The 15,355-nt window shown below is 38.1% G+C and overlaps 1 protein-coding gene across 3 annotated transcripts in view; it reads left to right on the top strand.

Annotated features, from left to right (window-relative positions):
• The window catches only part of EXOC2 (exocyst complex component 2), a 133,666-nt gene that overhangs the window by 86,023 nt on the left and 32,288 nt on the right, over positions 1-15,355 (top strand). For all 3 annotated transcript variants that reach the window (XM_065052522.1, XM_065052523.1, XM_021293321.2), the window contains 3 exons: positions 195-261; positions 2,102-2,218; positions 10,330-10,471. In XM_065052522.1, the coding sequence (XP_064908594.1) occupies positions 195-261; positions 2,102-2,218; positions 10,330-10,471 (326 nt within the window). The remainder of the gene's footprint in view (positions 1-194; positions 262-2,101; positions 2,219-10,329; positions 10,472-15,355) is intronic.

Here is a 15,355-nt window from a genome sequence, read left to right as displayed (position 1 = left end):
AATGTCTGTACACAAAGCTCCTGCAGGCTTTGTGGACATCTTAGGAAAACTGAACAATGTGGGCTGCTTTATTATCTGGTGTCATGGGGCTTGAAACAAGATTCCAGTTCACAGTTCCAGCTGTTCATTTGAACCCACCACGTATCAGATAATTGAAATCACTATACTACTCACCTTTTAAATTGTATTCCTAGTCTTTCAGTTGACGTTTCATCTCCAGATTTGTTTGGAAGTATTCATGAAGACTCGAGTCTTTCTTCAGTAAGTCTGGCTTCTGTTTCTAAAAGCTGATGTGAAACTTAATACCTCTCAAAGTTACACGAACATGGTCTTGGAACAAAAAAAAAAAAAAAAACCAAAAAAAAAAAAAACAAGTGTTTGTTTATGGTATCTTAGTAATACTGTCATTAACTAATGAAGTTGTTTTTTTGAAACCAAGTCTTCCTCAGAAACTAAAATGCCATCATTGAAATCAGTGAAAATAGCACTGCTATTAAAACAGTGGAGGGTTTGACTTTTCATTTATGACCTTCTTTTAAATGATAAGATCTGGTCTGATTATTAGTTACTTTTAAAGCCCATGAAGATACAGATATTCAATAATGTAGGTTTAAAAAAAATGCTTTACTGAGAGAGTAAGTATTGATTATTTGTGTGGCTTGTTTGGGTTTGATTTTGTTGTTTATAGGAAGTTGGAAAAATGTATTTTAATGTTCTTGACACTTTGTCTTTGGTTAATGTACTTTCTTCTAGTCCAGTGGAAACAATGTAGTTGTTGCCTGCGAGAGACGTAGTGAGAACCTCTTGTGAGGTTAATATTCCTTAGTACAGGTTTTGAATATTGTCAGAAGCCCAGCCTTTCCTCATTTACAAGAGCAATAAGCATTCCTGCTACAACAAAGCATCACAGATTGCCAAATCAGGCCAGGCTTCTGAATTGCAGACTATAATAATTAGTTCTTTATATCAACAATTTAAATCAACAGTTTTTGATGCCATGGAAACCAAACTTTGTTGTTTTTTTTTTTGTTTTTGTAAGTCACAGAACACTTTCTCTTCTCTTTCCTGATTGAGAACAGAGAAAATGAGTGACCAAAGTAGGTTTTGTCACTGTATTTTTAAAATGCTTTTTTTTTTTCATTGTCTCTATACCAACTGATTATAACTAGAAGTAGTAGGCAACTGCACATCTCAACACCAGTCATCATATTACTGGAATACAAAACTGTCAGGAGTTCTTCTGGGCCTGAAAACCAACATCATTTTGAATCAGATCTGCAGTATTATGATTATCTCTTTGCCAAATATTTTTGTTTTCAAAATAATTGCTGCTGTTCATTTTGAACTTCCATCCAAGGTAGAAAAATATTTTTCCACCTGGGGGAAGGAGAACATAAGAGGGAAGACCAAATCTGTTTGAATAATAGTTCTGTCTTGTTTGGTTCTTTGTCTCTTTGGAAACTACACCTTGTTTCATCAACATCAGGGAAAAGCAATCCTGATATCTCAGCTCCGGAATGTGTTTGACCTTCTTGTAAATAAAAAAAAAATAATAATTGAAGAACAGAGAGAAATTATAACCACCTGGAATTTTTTGCTAATTAACTACTGAATTTGTATTATGTCCATCTGAACCTTTTAGTATTTTTGAATGGATGAGCGTGTTTGTTCAGTACCTGTTTTGCTTCCCTTGTTTTAGCCATCTTCATGTGAAAGTGAAGATGAACTTCAGTTACATTTTTGTGGTGGTCATAATTCTTACTATATTTCTTGAAACAAAGTAAAAGCTAGAAACAGCTTCCTGGAAAGCTGTCCGAACCTAATTTTTGTAAAGTCTTAACCACAGTTCTGTATTAGTCACAGCTATTCCAGCGAATGCTCCAGATCCCATAGAAAGAAGAAAAAGCATATGTGTTCAGTCATCATACCTGATGTTCACTCAGATGTTGGTGCTTTATTGAGAAAATATTTGTAAACTCCACTTTATTTATCAGTGTGTTTTTCACACCAAGTCAATAAAATACTATACATTTACAGTATTGGTCATGCTGATGTTTCTTTTTTTCTAACTATTATGTTCGTTCTTAAAACAAATGTTTAGGAACAGAGGCTTTTAATTGCACTCAGCAACTGCCGGTATCTGGAACGTCATACCTTCCTGAATATAGCTGAACATTTTGAGAAACACGGCTTTCAAGGTGTTGAAAAAATAACTCAAGTAAGTGAAAGCACTGGAATCAAGTATCATTGCTTGAAGGAAACAGGTTTTGTTTTTTTATTCCTTTCTGTGGAAATTAAGTACGTGCGTTCATATAGCCAAAAGGACTCTTGGGTGAGCCTTCTACAGATGAGTGGGACTCCAAGCATCAGTTGGACACAACAACAACAGTATTGTTGTCTGTTTTCCTATAAGGCTTAAATAGCTGGTATAGGAAATGTGACTTCTTGTTCAGGGCATGTGTGTTCCATAGCAAAGCTTATCAGATTTCTTAGTAAAGCTGTTTAATGTCGCTGCGTTTTCTTAATGCAGAGAATAAATGATCATTATCTCAGAAATATACTTGATAAATTATTTCATCTGGCAATCTGTGTTACTGATAGCTGTTGTTCATAAACTAGTTCAGGTTTTTTTGTTGTGTTTTTTTTTTTTGGTTTGCCTTTTTTTTTTTTTTTTTCAAAGAACGAAAATGTCAAAGTGGGCGGCAGTAGCTGTCTCATTTTCCTGCCTTTTTGTAAAGATTAATCATTTTTTATGAGAAATGTTGTGACTTAATCCTTAGGACTATAAAGCTCGTTTATTTCCAGAAACATTTGTTGGTTGGAAGTAAAATGTTATCTTTTCCAGTACAGAGTACAAGATTTCAGTCAAACTGATGTTTCTGCTATTTAGTACTTCCTTAGTCCGGTTCTGCTTGAATGTTGTTTGAATTTTTGTGGCTGAAGTAATTTTGAATAGTATTTAAATGGGCTTTATATGATTTGTGTGGTTAGTGCAGTATACAAAATTACTCTGGATATTGCCATTCTTTGCTGCCAAGACAACGAAGCGTTGAGCTGTGTACACTTAGTGTTGTCTATATATGTAAATATAAGACATCTGTTGTGTATTCAACACTCTATAATGTACAGGCACATCAAAGTATTGCCATTATAAGTCTGATAGGTTTAAAATTACAAAATTTGAATGTTGAAGGGCAGATTAATTTCAGATCTGTGTTAACCCTTTGAAAGCACCGAGTGGTGCCATACTGCATGTACGGGACACATCAAACAGTAATGCTAGCTGGGAGGATTTGGATAATTAGATAGTCATTTTAAGATGGCATTTTTTGAAGCCTTCATTAACTTTGAGAGGCTAGAAGCCTACAGGAGTTTAAGGGTGTTGTTTGTTTCAGTTTTTTGTTCTGTCACCTAAATTTCTGAAAGTTTCCTAGTTTATTCAACTATTTATTAGATTAAAAATTTGAAATTAAGAACTGACAAAATTTTTGAAAAATACAATGTTTTTATCTGAGGAGATGGAAACAAAACTATACTTTTAAATTCTGTTAGCTTTATAAATTGAATTTTAAAGTTAATTTTGTTGTGTATATTGGTGAAAACAATCTGTTGTTTGGGAGATTTTTAAAGTTGCCTTTGTTAGAAGGGAAACCATTAGTTTCTAATATTCTGAAAATACAGAAATCAAAAAATGATAACTAAGAAAATTTCCTTACATTCTACGTGGTTGTTTTTTCCATTTTTTTTCTTAGCTTACAAATTTTTTTTCATTTTTTTTCATTTTTACATTTTTTTTCTTAGCTTACAAATAAGGATGCAGCCACCCAGGCTTCTGGCTGCGCAGAGTGTCTGTGCCTGGCATTAGTATCCGAGAATGGTATGGGAGACACCTGTGTACGATGTGACCAGGTGAATGACTTACTGTGCCTAGTGGCAGAGCTTAAGGAAGAGGTGGAGAGACTAAGGAGCATTAGGGAGAGTGAAAAAGAAATAGACTGGTGGGGTCAGGCTCTTTTGACTCCTAAGGGTGTGCAACAGGAGATGGCAAAGCCTTGTCCCTCCTGCCATAAGGCGGATACAGCAGATCTAATTAATGAGGGGGAATGGAAACAGGTCCCTGATCGGAGAGGTAAAAGAACCCTCTCTCGAACCCCATCACCACCCTTGGTGCCCCTAACAAATAGATATGAGGCCCTGGACCCTGAAAATCAGGCAGAGGATAGCCAAGAAGATCCACCTGGAGAGCCCTCTGGATGGACCTCATCAACAAAAAGAATCGTAACTGCAGCTGTAAGAGGAAAAAAAAAAAGAAGAGTGGTAGTAGTCGGTGACTCTCTTCTGAGGGGAACAGAGGGCCCTATATGTCGCCCAGACCCATCCCACAGGGAGGTCTGCTGCCTTCCTGGGGCCAGGGTGAGGGACATTAATAGAAGACTTCCGGAGCTAATTCAGCCCTCAGACTACTATCCCCTGTTAGTAGTCCAAGCTGGCAGCGAGGACATCAACAGAAGAAGTATCAAGATAATTAAGAAGGACTTTAAAGCACTGGGTCAGTCAGTTCATGGGACGGGAGCACAAGTGATATTTGCCTCAGTTCCTGTGCTAGCTGGGATGGATGAGGAACTAAATAAAGAGAGGAGCAGAAAAGCCCATCTCATCAACAGGTGGCTTAAGGATTGGTGTCACCGTCAAAATTTTGGGTTTTTTGACCATGGGCCAAGCTTCGTGGTACCCAGTCTCCTCAAATCAGATGGGCTTCATCCTTCTAGGGGGAGCAAGAGGACTATAGCCCATAAGTTGGCAGGGCTGATCAGGAGGGCTTTAAACTAGGTTTGAAGGGGGAAGGGATTGAAACTGGGCTCTCCAAAAATCAGCCTACGGATGGAAAGCCCAAATTAAGAGGGAAATCAGCAGCCCACTTGAAGTGCATGTACACTAATGCACGCAGTATGGGCAACAAACAAGAGGAGCTGGAAGCCATCGTGCAGCAGGAAAGCTATGACATAATTGCCATCACAGAAACATGGTGGGATGACTCATATGACTGGAGTGCTGCTATGTGTGGCTACAAGCTCTTCAGAAAAGATAGGCAGGGTAGGAGAGGTGGAGGGGTGGCTTTATATGTTAGAGAGTCACTCGACTCTGTTAAACTTGAGGTCAGCAGTGACAAGGTTGAGTGCCTGTGGACCAGAGTCAGGGGGAAGTCCAACAAGGCTGACATCCTCGTGGGTGTCTGTTACAGACCACCCAACCAGGACGATGAAGGAGATGAATTATTCTACAAGCAGCTGGCAGATGTCTCAAAATCGACGGCCCTTGTTCTTGTGGGTGACTTTAACCTGCCAGATATCTGCTGGGAGCTCAATACTGCACAGAAGAGGCAGTCTAGGAAGTTCCTAGAGTGTATAGAGGACAATTTCCTTCATCAGCTGGTAAATGAGCCCACCAGGGGCAAGACCCCGCTAGACCTACTGTTTACAAACAGAGAAGGGCTGGTGGGAGATGTGGTGGTTGGAGGCCGCCTGGGGCATAGCGACCATGAAATAATAGAATTTTCAATACTCAGAGATGCAGGGAGAACCATTAACAAAACCTCTACGCTGGACTTCCGGAGGGCAGATTTTTGCCTATTCAGAAGTCTAGTTCAGAGCATACCCTGGGAAACAATGCTTAAAAACAAGGGGGCCCAGGAGGGTTGGACATGCTTCAAGCAGGTGGTTTTGAGTGCACAGGAACAGGCTATACCAGTGTGCCGAAAGGCTAGCCGGCGGGGAAGACAACCGGCTTGGCTAAACAGGGAGATTTTGAATGAAATCAGAAATAAAAAGAGACTTTACCGACTGTGGAAAAAAGGGCTGGCTACTTATGAAGAATTTATGGAAATAGCTAGATCATGCAGAAAAAAGATCAGGGAAACAAAAGTGCAATTTGAAGTTAACTTGGCCAATTCTGTCAGGGATAATAAAAAGTCCTTCTTCAAATATGTTAATAACAAAAGGAGGGGCAAGGAAAACCTCCATTCTCTGTTGGACTATGAAGGAAATATAGTTAACAAAGATGAGGAGAAAGCTGAGGTACTTAATACCTACTTTGCCTCAGTTTTTACCAGTAATACAGGTGGCCCTCAGGACAACTCATCTCTGGAGGTGGTTGGCAGAGATAGGAAGCCAAATAGGCCCCTTGTATTCCAGGAGGACATAGTTGGTGATTTACTGAGCCATCTGGATCCTCACAAGTCTATGGGACCAGATGGGATCCATCCTAGGGTGATGAGGGAGCTAGCAGAAGAACTTGCCAAGCCGCTCTCCATCATCTTCCAACAGTCCTGGCTCACTGGGGAGGTCCCATATGATTGGAAATTGGCCAACGTTACCCCAGTCCACAAAAAGGGCTGCAGAGCTGACCCTGGCAACTACAGGCCTGTCAGCCTGACCTCGGTGCCTGGCAGGGTTATGGAGCAGATCATCCTGAATGGAATCACACAGCACCTTCAGGATGGACAAGCGATCAGACCCAGCCAGCATGGGTTTAGGAGGGGCAGGTCCTGTCTGACCAACCTGATCTCCTTCTATGATCAGGTGACTCACCTGGTGGATGAGGGGAAAGCTGTGGATGTGGTCTATCTGGACTTCAGCAAGGCCTTTGACACTGTCTCCCATAATATACTCTTGCAAAAGCTGGTAGCCCATGGCTTGGACAAGTGTACTCTACGCTGGGTTAAGAACTGGCTGGAGGGCCGGGCCCAGAGAGTGCTGGTGAATGGGGCTGCATCCAGCTGGCGGCCAGTCACTAGTGGTGTTCCCCAGGGGTCAGTGTTGGGTCCAGTCCTGTTTAACATCTTTATTGATGATTTAGACGAGGGGATTGAGACCATCATCAGCAAATTTGCTGATGACACCAAGTTGGGAGGGAGTGTCGACCTGCTGGAAGGCAGGAGGGCTCTGCAGAGGGATCTGGATAGACTGGAAAAATGGGCTGATTCCAATGGGATGAAGTTCAATAAGGCCAAATGCCGGGTGCTGCACTTTGGTCACAACAACCCCCTGCAGCGCTACAGGCTGGGCGCAGAGTGGCTGGAGAGCAGTCAGACAGAAAGGGACCTGGGGGTGCTAATTGACAGGAAGCTCAACATGAGCCAACAGTGTGCCCAGGTGGCCAAGAAGGCCAACGGTATCCTGTCCTGTATCAAAAATAGCGTGGTCAGCAGGACAAGGGAAGTGATCCTTCCCCTGTACTCTGCATTGGTGAGGCCACACCTGGAGTATTGTGTTCAGTTCTGGGCCCCTCAGTTCAGGAAAGACATTGAAGTGCTGGAGCGGGTCCAGAGAAGAGCAACACGACTGGTGAAGGGACTTGAACATAAGACCTATGAGGAGAGGCTGAGGGAGCTGGGGTTGTTTAGTCTAGAGAAGAGGAGGCTTAGAGGTGACCTCATCACTCTCTATAACTACCTGAAGGGAAGTTATAGCCAGGTGGGGATTGGTCTCTTCTCCCAGGCAGTTAGCAATAGGACAAGGGGGCATGGGCTTAAACTCTACCAGGGGAAATTTAGGCTGGATATTAGGAAGAAATTCTTTACAGAGAGAGTGATCAGGCATTGGAATGGCCTGCCCAGGGAGGTAGTGGACTCGCCGTCCCTGGAGGTTTTTAAACTGAGATTGGACATGGCACTTAGTGCCATGATCTAGTAAACGGACTGGAGTTGGACCAAGGGTTGGACTCGATGATCTCTGAGGTCTCTTCCAACCCAGTCGATTCTGTGATTCTGTGATTCTGTGATTCTGTGATACAGAGTTACATGGAATTGCCAGATTTTACACTCTGCTCTAGCACATGCCATCTTGGCATGTACTTATGGTACTCACCAATAATTATATTGAATTTCTATATAACTTTAAGTGCCTTTCTGTGGAGATTCTTTAATTCAACTTTTTATCATCAGTTTAGTCAATTATCAAGTGGAAAAAAATATACGTATCCCACAACATCCATCCTAGCTTACTGATTAAGCTTCTGAATACAATGGTTTCCACAGTTCTGATATTTAGATAAGGCAGAGGGCTTACTAGGATAGAAGCTTAAAGTGGCTTTAATACTAAAATTGAAAACTCTGGTTACAGGGAGGTTCACAGCAGGAAGATAAAAATGAGACAATTGTATATTTTTATGAGCATCTACCCCACTTGGGAGTCAGGAGAATGGGTATACACAATGGGCGTTGTTGAGGACTCTGCTCTGCTTCACTCACCCATCCTGGGCTCAAAATAACATTCAGAGGAATTGTTCATTCTTACTTGTAATTTTTCCATGAACTGAAAAACACGGTTACCCACCACCATCCTAATTGTGCATTGAACTTTAAACAGGTTGAAGAGGACTTGCATGGAAAAAAAGCTTGTACTGAATATACAGATGTTCTTTTGTATTGAATGACTGCAGGAGTGGAAGATGGAATTACTTAATTCTAAATCACTTTCTTAAGAACCACTGAAGCGATTGTTGCACACATTCTTTGTATGGGTGCATGTTTGCAGGAATTTCCCACTGGAACTTGTACTGTTTTTTCCCAGTAGCTCAAACCTAAATGGGAATGGTCTAAGGATAGTTATTCTTCCTGATCATAAGAAATTGAGGTGAAAAATGTCTTGAAACTCATTCCAGGTTTACATTTTTGTGATCCTGTGTAAGGGGGAAAAGGGAGTTCAATGAGAATTTTTTGTACCTTTTTTTAGTGTGTTTTTTCAAGTCTTGAGTGTCAACAGACTGTCGGGGAGAAGGGAAAGAAGAAGAAAATAGCCTTGACCTTCTCCTGGCATCAAATTCTCAGTGTCGCATGAAAATCTTCTCTTTGGGATATAGATCTTCTTGTGACAAGCTAAAGGAGGTTCATCAGATAGAAAAGCAGGAAAATGGTAGTGTCTCTTGTTTCGGAGCATCAGCTTCTCCATCCCAACTTTCCTGGATTTGGCAGCAACTTTGACCTCAATAATACATCTATTTTCCCTTGCATTTATGATCTCATTCCTGAAGGCTTGTCTGTCTATTCCTGACTCAAATACTGCAGTTCTCTTTTCGCTTAACACCACAGGCATGCCAGAGAAGAATCCAGTTTAGAGACATCCCTGCAGCAAATAAGCTTCATCCTGTATTCTACAGCTTTCAGCATTAAATCTTTTGTCTTTCACGGGCAAAGGAGTGATATATAGAGTTGGTATTCTTGTTTTCTTTTTTCTGAATTCCCGGTTTGGTCTAGAGCCTTGCCACCTTCCTCACTTTTAAACTGCTTTGCTTCTGGAAAACATTTTATATATATATATATATATATATATATATATATATATATATATATATAAAATATGTTTTTTTCTTTTAACAGTTGAGGAAAATGAATAATAGTTTAAAAGTTTTACTTCGCTATTTCTTAAGCTCCTACTTATGAACATAAATACATTTAAACAGTAATCAAATGATATTTTCAGCATGTTTTATTTGCATTTAGCATCCATTATCATGCTAAAATACTGACTTTCTTCTTTAACATTTTATGATACACATTGTGTTCCAGAATTATTTTAGAAGCTACAAGTGGTACCTGTGTTTGATAAAAAAGTTGTGTATAAAATTTACAGTTGTTCAGATACAATGAGAGAATTGTGTATATCTCTTTAGCTTTCTGTGTGGCTAAGTTGTACGAATTACTAAAAGTTGCGTAAAGAGCTGTTAAAGAGAAAATTTCTGCAAGTATTTGCAAGGTGTAGCTTATTCATCTGTTGTATGGCAGTGCCTTGAGGTAGAGGAGTGGGAAGTTCGCATGTATGCTTTCGGAAGGCAGAGACTCCTAAATAAATCTATGTATTTTTTAAGTGTAGAGCAGATGGTGAGAAAATGTAATATTACAATTAGTAGATTTTAAGTATTATATGAAAATCTTCATGTTTCAGGACGCAAATTGTTATGGGCATATTTAAAGCATTGGTAAAATTCAGTTGTTTACTTGGGGCAAGATCAAGACCTCCAGATATACAGAAAAAAAAAATCATGCCATGAGAAAATTACAGTGTGATCTGCCTGCTTTGGCATTTCTTCGACCTTTCCCAACAACGTCTGTTGCTGAGCACGATCAGAAAAAAAGAAATTATACTGAGTAGGATGGACAGATAATATGGAAATTCCTAGGTTTTTATATATGTAACTATGAACTTTGTAAGTAATTGCTATGCTTTACAGAAAATTAAAGAAAACATAATGTAAGTTTTTTCATTATGTGACTCAATTATTGTAATTAATGACTATTTATTATGTTCTTTCTCTTTTGTTTTTGTTTTTTAGGTTAGTATGGAATCCTTGAAAGAGCTGGATCAAAGACTGTTTGAAATGTACATTGAATTCAAGGCAGATCCAATAGTTGGGTCATTAGAACCTGGCATTTATGCAGGATATTTTGATTGGAAAGATTGTCTTGTTCCAGCAGGTAAATATCTGCTTATTAAACTCTGAAATGGTTTTAACAGTGATTGATAGGAGCTAAAATATACTGTACAATTAAGCTTTTTTCTAGTCTGTGTGTTTAACTTTTGACATGTTCTTATTATAAGTTCTTTCTCACAGACTTTACTTAATTCCTGAATCTTTTTTCAAATACCCCAAATGATTAAAGCAGCTTTTATCATTGATAATCTCTTTAATGCTTGTTTTTTGTGATTATTTTGCTTCATTGCTTATATATAATAGAAGGAATTATAAAAGACATCTTCGCTATTTTTTTATGAAATTCGTTGAGATTGTTTGGGACTTTTTCCAAAGAATCTGGCCACTTTTGTAATAGATGTAATTACAGTTCTGAGAAGGTAAAATTATGAGAAAATGCATACTATAACAGTAGTTCAACAAAGGATGTTAAACCATTAAAGAAGGGCAGGTATAAGGTATTTAGAAGGACTGAGTTGTTAGGCATTAATTAGGTGCTTTAAGAGCCTCTCTTTCAAGAAAGCACAATATGCATGAGTCCTTTTTTTGTTTTAGGAGTGTATACTGTGTGCATCTTTACATCTAGGTCCTTTAAACATCTAATTTGTCATATCTAAAACGAATACATCTAAATCACTTAGCACTTGAATACGTGGTTAATACCAAGTAGAAATCAGTTGCTGTAACATAGTACATGGCATTTTGAAGGTGAACTTGTATTACTTTTTAGTAAATCATTGATTGGCGTGATAATTTGTACTTTCTTGGCTTGATTTTTTTTTTTCATAGAGTTGTGTACGGCAAACTTAGTAGAAATTTTGTAGTACTTTAAATTTTGATAGGGAGGTAATTAAAAGAAGCAAGCTTGCAATCTGTGAATCAAGAGCTGCAGTGCTTGGCCACAGGGCCTTAAAGACACAAAGACCTTAGGGTTTATTACTTTAAGGAGAAGTGTCTCCTTAAGTGTCTCGTTACTCCTTTTGTGCTCAGACTATGGTCTGATACAATTTATAGTGGAAATAACTTAGATTTTAATCTTGCAAGTTTGTCAAGTTTGTATCTACGTAATACATAATTTACCATGTTTCAAGTATGCACTTGCATTCCCACCAACTAACAAAGGCAAAGAAGTTGTGTCAGATTTTGTATGCTCATTTCTTGATCTAGTACACAGGGATCCACTTACTAGACGCACATTGCCTTTAGGATTATTCTGTAGCATTTTTTCATTTAAAGGGAATACTGAATTTGTATTAGAGGTGTTCCTCAGCTTGGTGTCCAGTTCCTTGTTGGTTTTAAGTACTTTCTCTGAAACGTTGTGGTAAAAATTGAAAGTGAAGATGGTGACTATTAGAGACTCCTCTTCAGGGTTATGTGTCGTAGTGTTGCCCAAGAGGTGCCAATTTGAAGTAGTGAAAAAGTTGTTTGGGTTTTTTTTTTTAATTCCTACGCTAGACATGTTAAGAAGGACCATGTAGTCACTTCTTCTGTGCTTCTCCACCTTCTCCATCTTGATGATCTCTCTTTCTGATGAATAAATTCTGTCAAATGTCCCCTGTTGACTATTCATATGAAAGTGTAACTTTGAGTACCTTCAGTTTGTCTGCTTACAGCAATGGTTACTTGACCCTGGAAATATTTGAGGCTCTGAAGATAAAATTAGTAAGTGATAGGGAAAGTTTCCATCTTGGAGGAGGTAAAGGAACTTCTTTATTAAAAGGGACTGGGTGGGGGGGAACAAAACAACTCTTTGTGGGGCATATGATAATCTGACTTTTTCCAGACTTCTAAGTATTTTTTTTCCTACAAGCTAGTGTTCATAAACAAAATTAAATTGTACAAAAATATTATAATTAAGAAAATATACAATTATGGATGACACGAGATGCAGTTAGTACTGCGGTAGATATGCTGTCTTTTCCTCTTAGAAAAACCCAAACCAAGCAAACAAAAAAAGCTCTACTTCAGAGTTCCTTTCCACATACAGCATGAAAAGTATCTACTTTATTAAACTAAAATAACATACACATGACTGAGAGTGGGTCACACTGAGTCAAACACATAGTTCATTTGAGGATTTCTTAAAGATCAACACATTGATTTATTGAGGAAAAAAATATTTGTATGGTAGAAATTATCTTTTCTTCACTAATCTTTATGACTGCAAAATTTAATGATTTTATTTGAGTCATTTGGCTGGTTTGGATTTTGACATTTGTAGCCTTAATTTTAAAAAAGAAAAATAGTTGATGGCATGGGCAAGGCAAAACATTAGGACCTCAGTTGTGTTTTTGAATAGTGGTATCAGTGATGTGAAGTGTTGCATAAGTTACTGGGTCTTCCTTAGTGAATATAGGTGTGCCTGATCACCAAGATATAATAGTTTGGACTGAAGTTTGTTTTGTTGTTTGTTGGGTTTTTTTTATATAGTGTTTCTGCATTAGCTTTGAAATAGTACTGGTGACAGTATAAAGGCAAATTTTGACAAGAACAGGTTTGGGTTTTTTTTAATTGAAGAAGAGGGAAAAGGCATGAATTTGCCTTTGTGTAAAAGGTAAGATGTAAAGGCAAATAATTTCCCTGAAGCAGTCTGAAACTTTCAAGCATTCCATCTGGCAATTGCAAATTTGACCAAAGTTTGGGCATGTTGATACCACAGATATCTCTTTTGCAAAGGACATTTTGGGAAAATGTGAGTATGAAACCACTCAGGAGTTGGTTAGGAATAACATGAAGAATTTTCTGATGAGGAATTTACCATGTTGGTGGTCCAGCTGAGAGATTCAAGACTGCAACTACTTTTGAACAAATGTTCTGGTCAAGCACTAGCAAGTGTTCCTTTCTTGATGCTCCCCCTGCTGTTACCAAGCAGAATGAAGAAGCTGGAGGACTGAATAAAATGCAGAGAACACCTGATGTGGACTATGGGGAAGATAATGCTTTTGGGTAGATGGAATTGTCTATGGGGAGGATGCCAATACTGGTGGAAAATAAGGTAACTGTAAGGTAGGGAGCAGACTCGAGTGAAAAGCTTGTGATGAAGACTTGCATCAAGCAAGGAACAAGGGTAGAACAAAGGAAGAAACCAAGACTTGATGAGCAAGGTAGAAACATAAATTAGAGTGGACTTAGAATTAACACAGAAATGAATTGAAAGGTGTTATTCAAACAAGAGACAGACTTGAAGTGGAAACAGAAGGCCACAGAGGTCTGATACTCAATCATGAGCTTACCAGAAGCTGCCGTGGAATCAAAGAAATCCCCTCAGCCTTGCACTTTTGTCCTCTAGGGATGACAGCCTATTAATGCCAATGATCACTTTCTTTGCACAGGTGACAGAAGTTATGTATATATTATTATATACTTATAGTGCTACATGCCATATATAGGTAATATCACTGAGAAACACAACAGTGGCCTAAGTGTTTTGGCTTTGCCAATGCCATCCACGTTGTTTCTTTTTTGGAATCAAGGCTACAAAAGTCAAGGTCTAAAATACCAGCCAAATGACTCAAATCTGTATGAATCTACTGTGCAGAAGGTTCATGTATGTATTGCTAACTCTGTTGTTGAGCCATATAGATGAATGCAGTAGGAGAATTTTCTGATTTCTATTCTGGCTTTTTGTTTGCTTTCTTTTCAATGTCGGTAAAAAAATACATACAGAAAAAGAACTACACAAAGACAATCAAGTATACTCCAGTCTTTAAATAATAATATCTTTTTCCCATATGTACATTTGACTTGTACATATGTGGGTACATTGACTTGTTTCATAAAATGGAGGCTGTTTTGGAGATAACACTGAGTTTTGTATTAAGTGGAGCTATTACAGATTTTGAGAAGTAGTGAAGTGTAATGTGGAAGGGGGGCAAAGTCGAGACAGGATTCTGTCTGTGTGTCCACAGGATTTTCTATGTTGTATAAATAACTCAAGAGGTTTTCTCTTTTTTAGTGCTGCCTTTGACTCCTGACAGTTTGAACATCCATGTTTAATTAGACTATCTAAAGTCTTGTAATATATAGAATATTCAGAAAAACCATATTCAAAAACCTTGATAATCTTTTTATCCATTGGCAATTTTGCAGTCATGTGTCTGTAAGTACTGGGGGCAATACTTCGATGCATCATATAATTCATGGGGAAATAGAAGGGAAAATAGATGAAAGAGAAGAACCATAATAAGTGAACAGTCCTGAAGAAGAAATTAGAATGAAATTAAGAATCCTGCCATTTGAGCAAGCTTTGAAAAATACGTAAAATTTTGTACCACGTTACCGTGAGTGTGAAAAAAGCATATGCCTTGCTCACTTAGGCAATTGTCCTGCAATTATCAGATATTTGTTTATACACATGTTTTTTATTACAGTTTTAAATATAAAGAAGGGCAAATTGTTTGCATGGGGCAAATTTTAATTTAGCCTATGTGCTAAAACTTTTATTGTTCAGTTTTTCAACATACTTGCTCTTTTCACTATGAAAGTTCTGAATGTTAGAACTTGTACACAATGTAATTATGCATTTGCCCTTTTATTTTGATCAAAAGTGTGACTGCTGGTGTTAGAAGGCATTATTATTAACTTAATTAGGTTTATTGTTAATAAATAACTTTCATTTAAATTTTCATTTTAATTTCAATGTCAATTTCTGAGTCTTTACAACAAAGACTTCAATTTTAACATGCAGCAAAAGTGAAATCTAGTTTGGTTCTTTTTTTCTTGCTGGAAACATTGTTCTAATTTATTCTATGGTACTAACAGAATTAAAAGAGATGAAAGGAATAATGGGAAACATAATGTTAATCAGTTGCCTGGTATATTTTTACTTTTTGTGTATGTGCGTATACCGGTCAATCCGCTAGCTCAGTATACGAGGTTTTTTCATTTA

Source organism: Columba livia, chromosome 2 (genome assembly GCF_036013475.1).
Source record: "Columba livia isolate bColLiv1 breed racing homer chromosome 2, bColLiv1.pat.W.v2, whole genome shotgun sequence".
Taxonomy (NCBI): domain Eukaryota; kingdom Metazoa; phylum Chordata; class Aves; order Columbiformes; family Columbidae; genus Columba; species Columba livia.
This window is presented reverse-complemented; position numbering and strand designations above follow the sequence as displayed.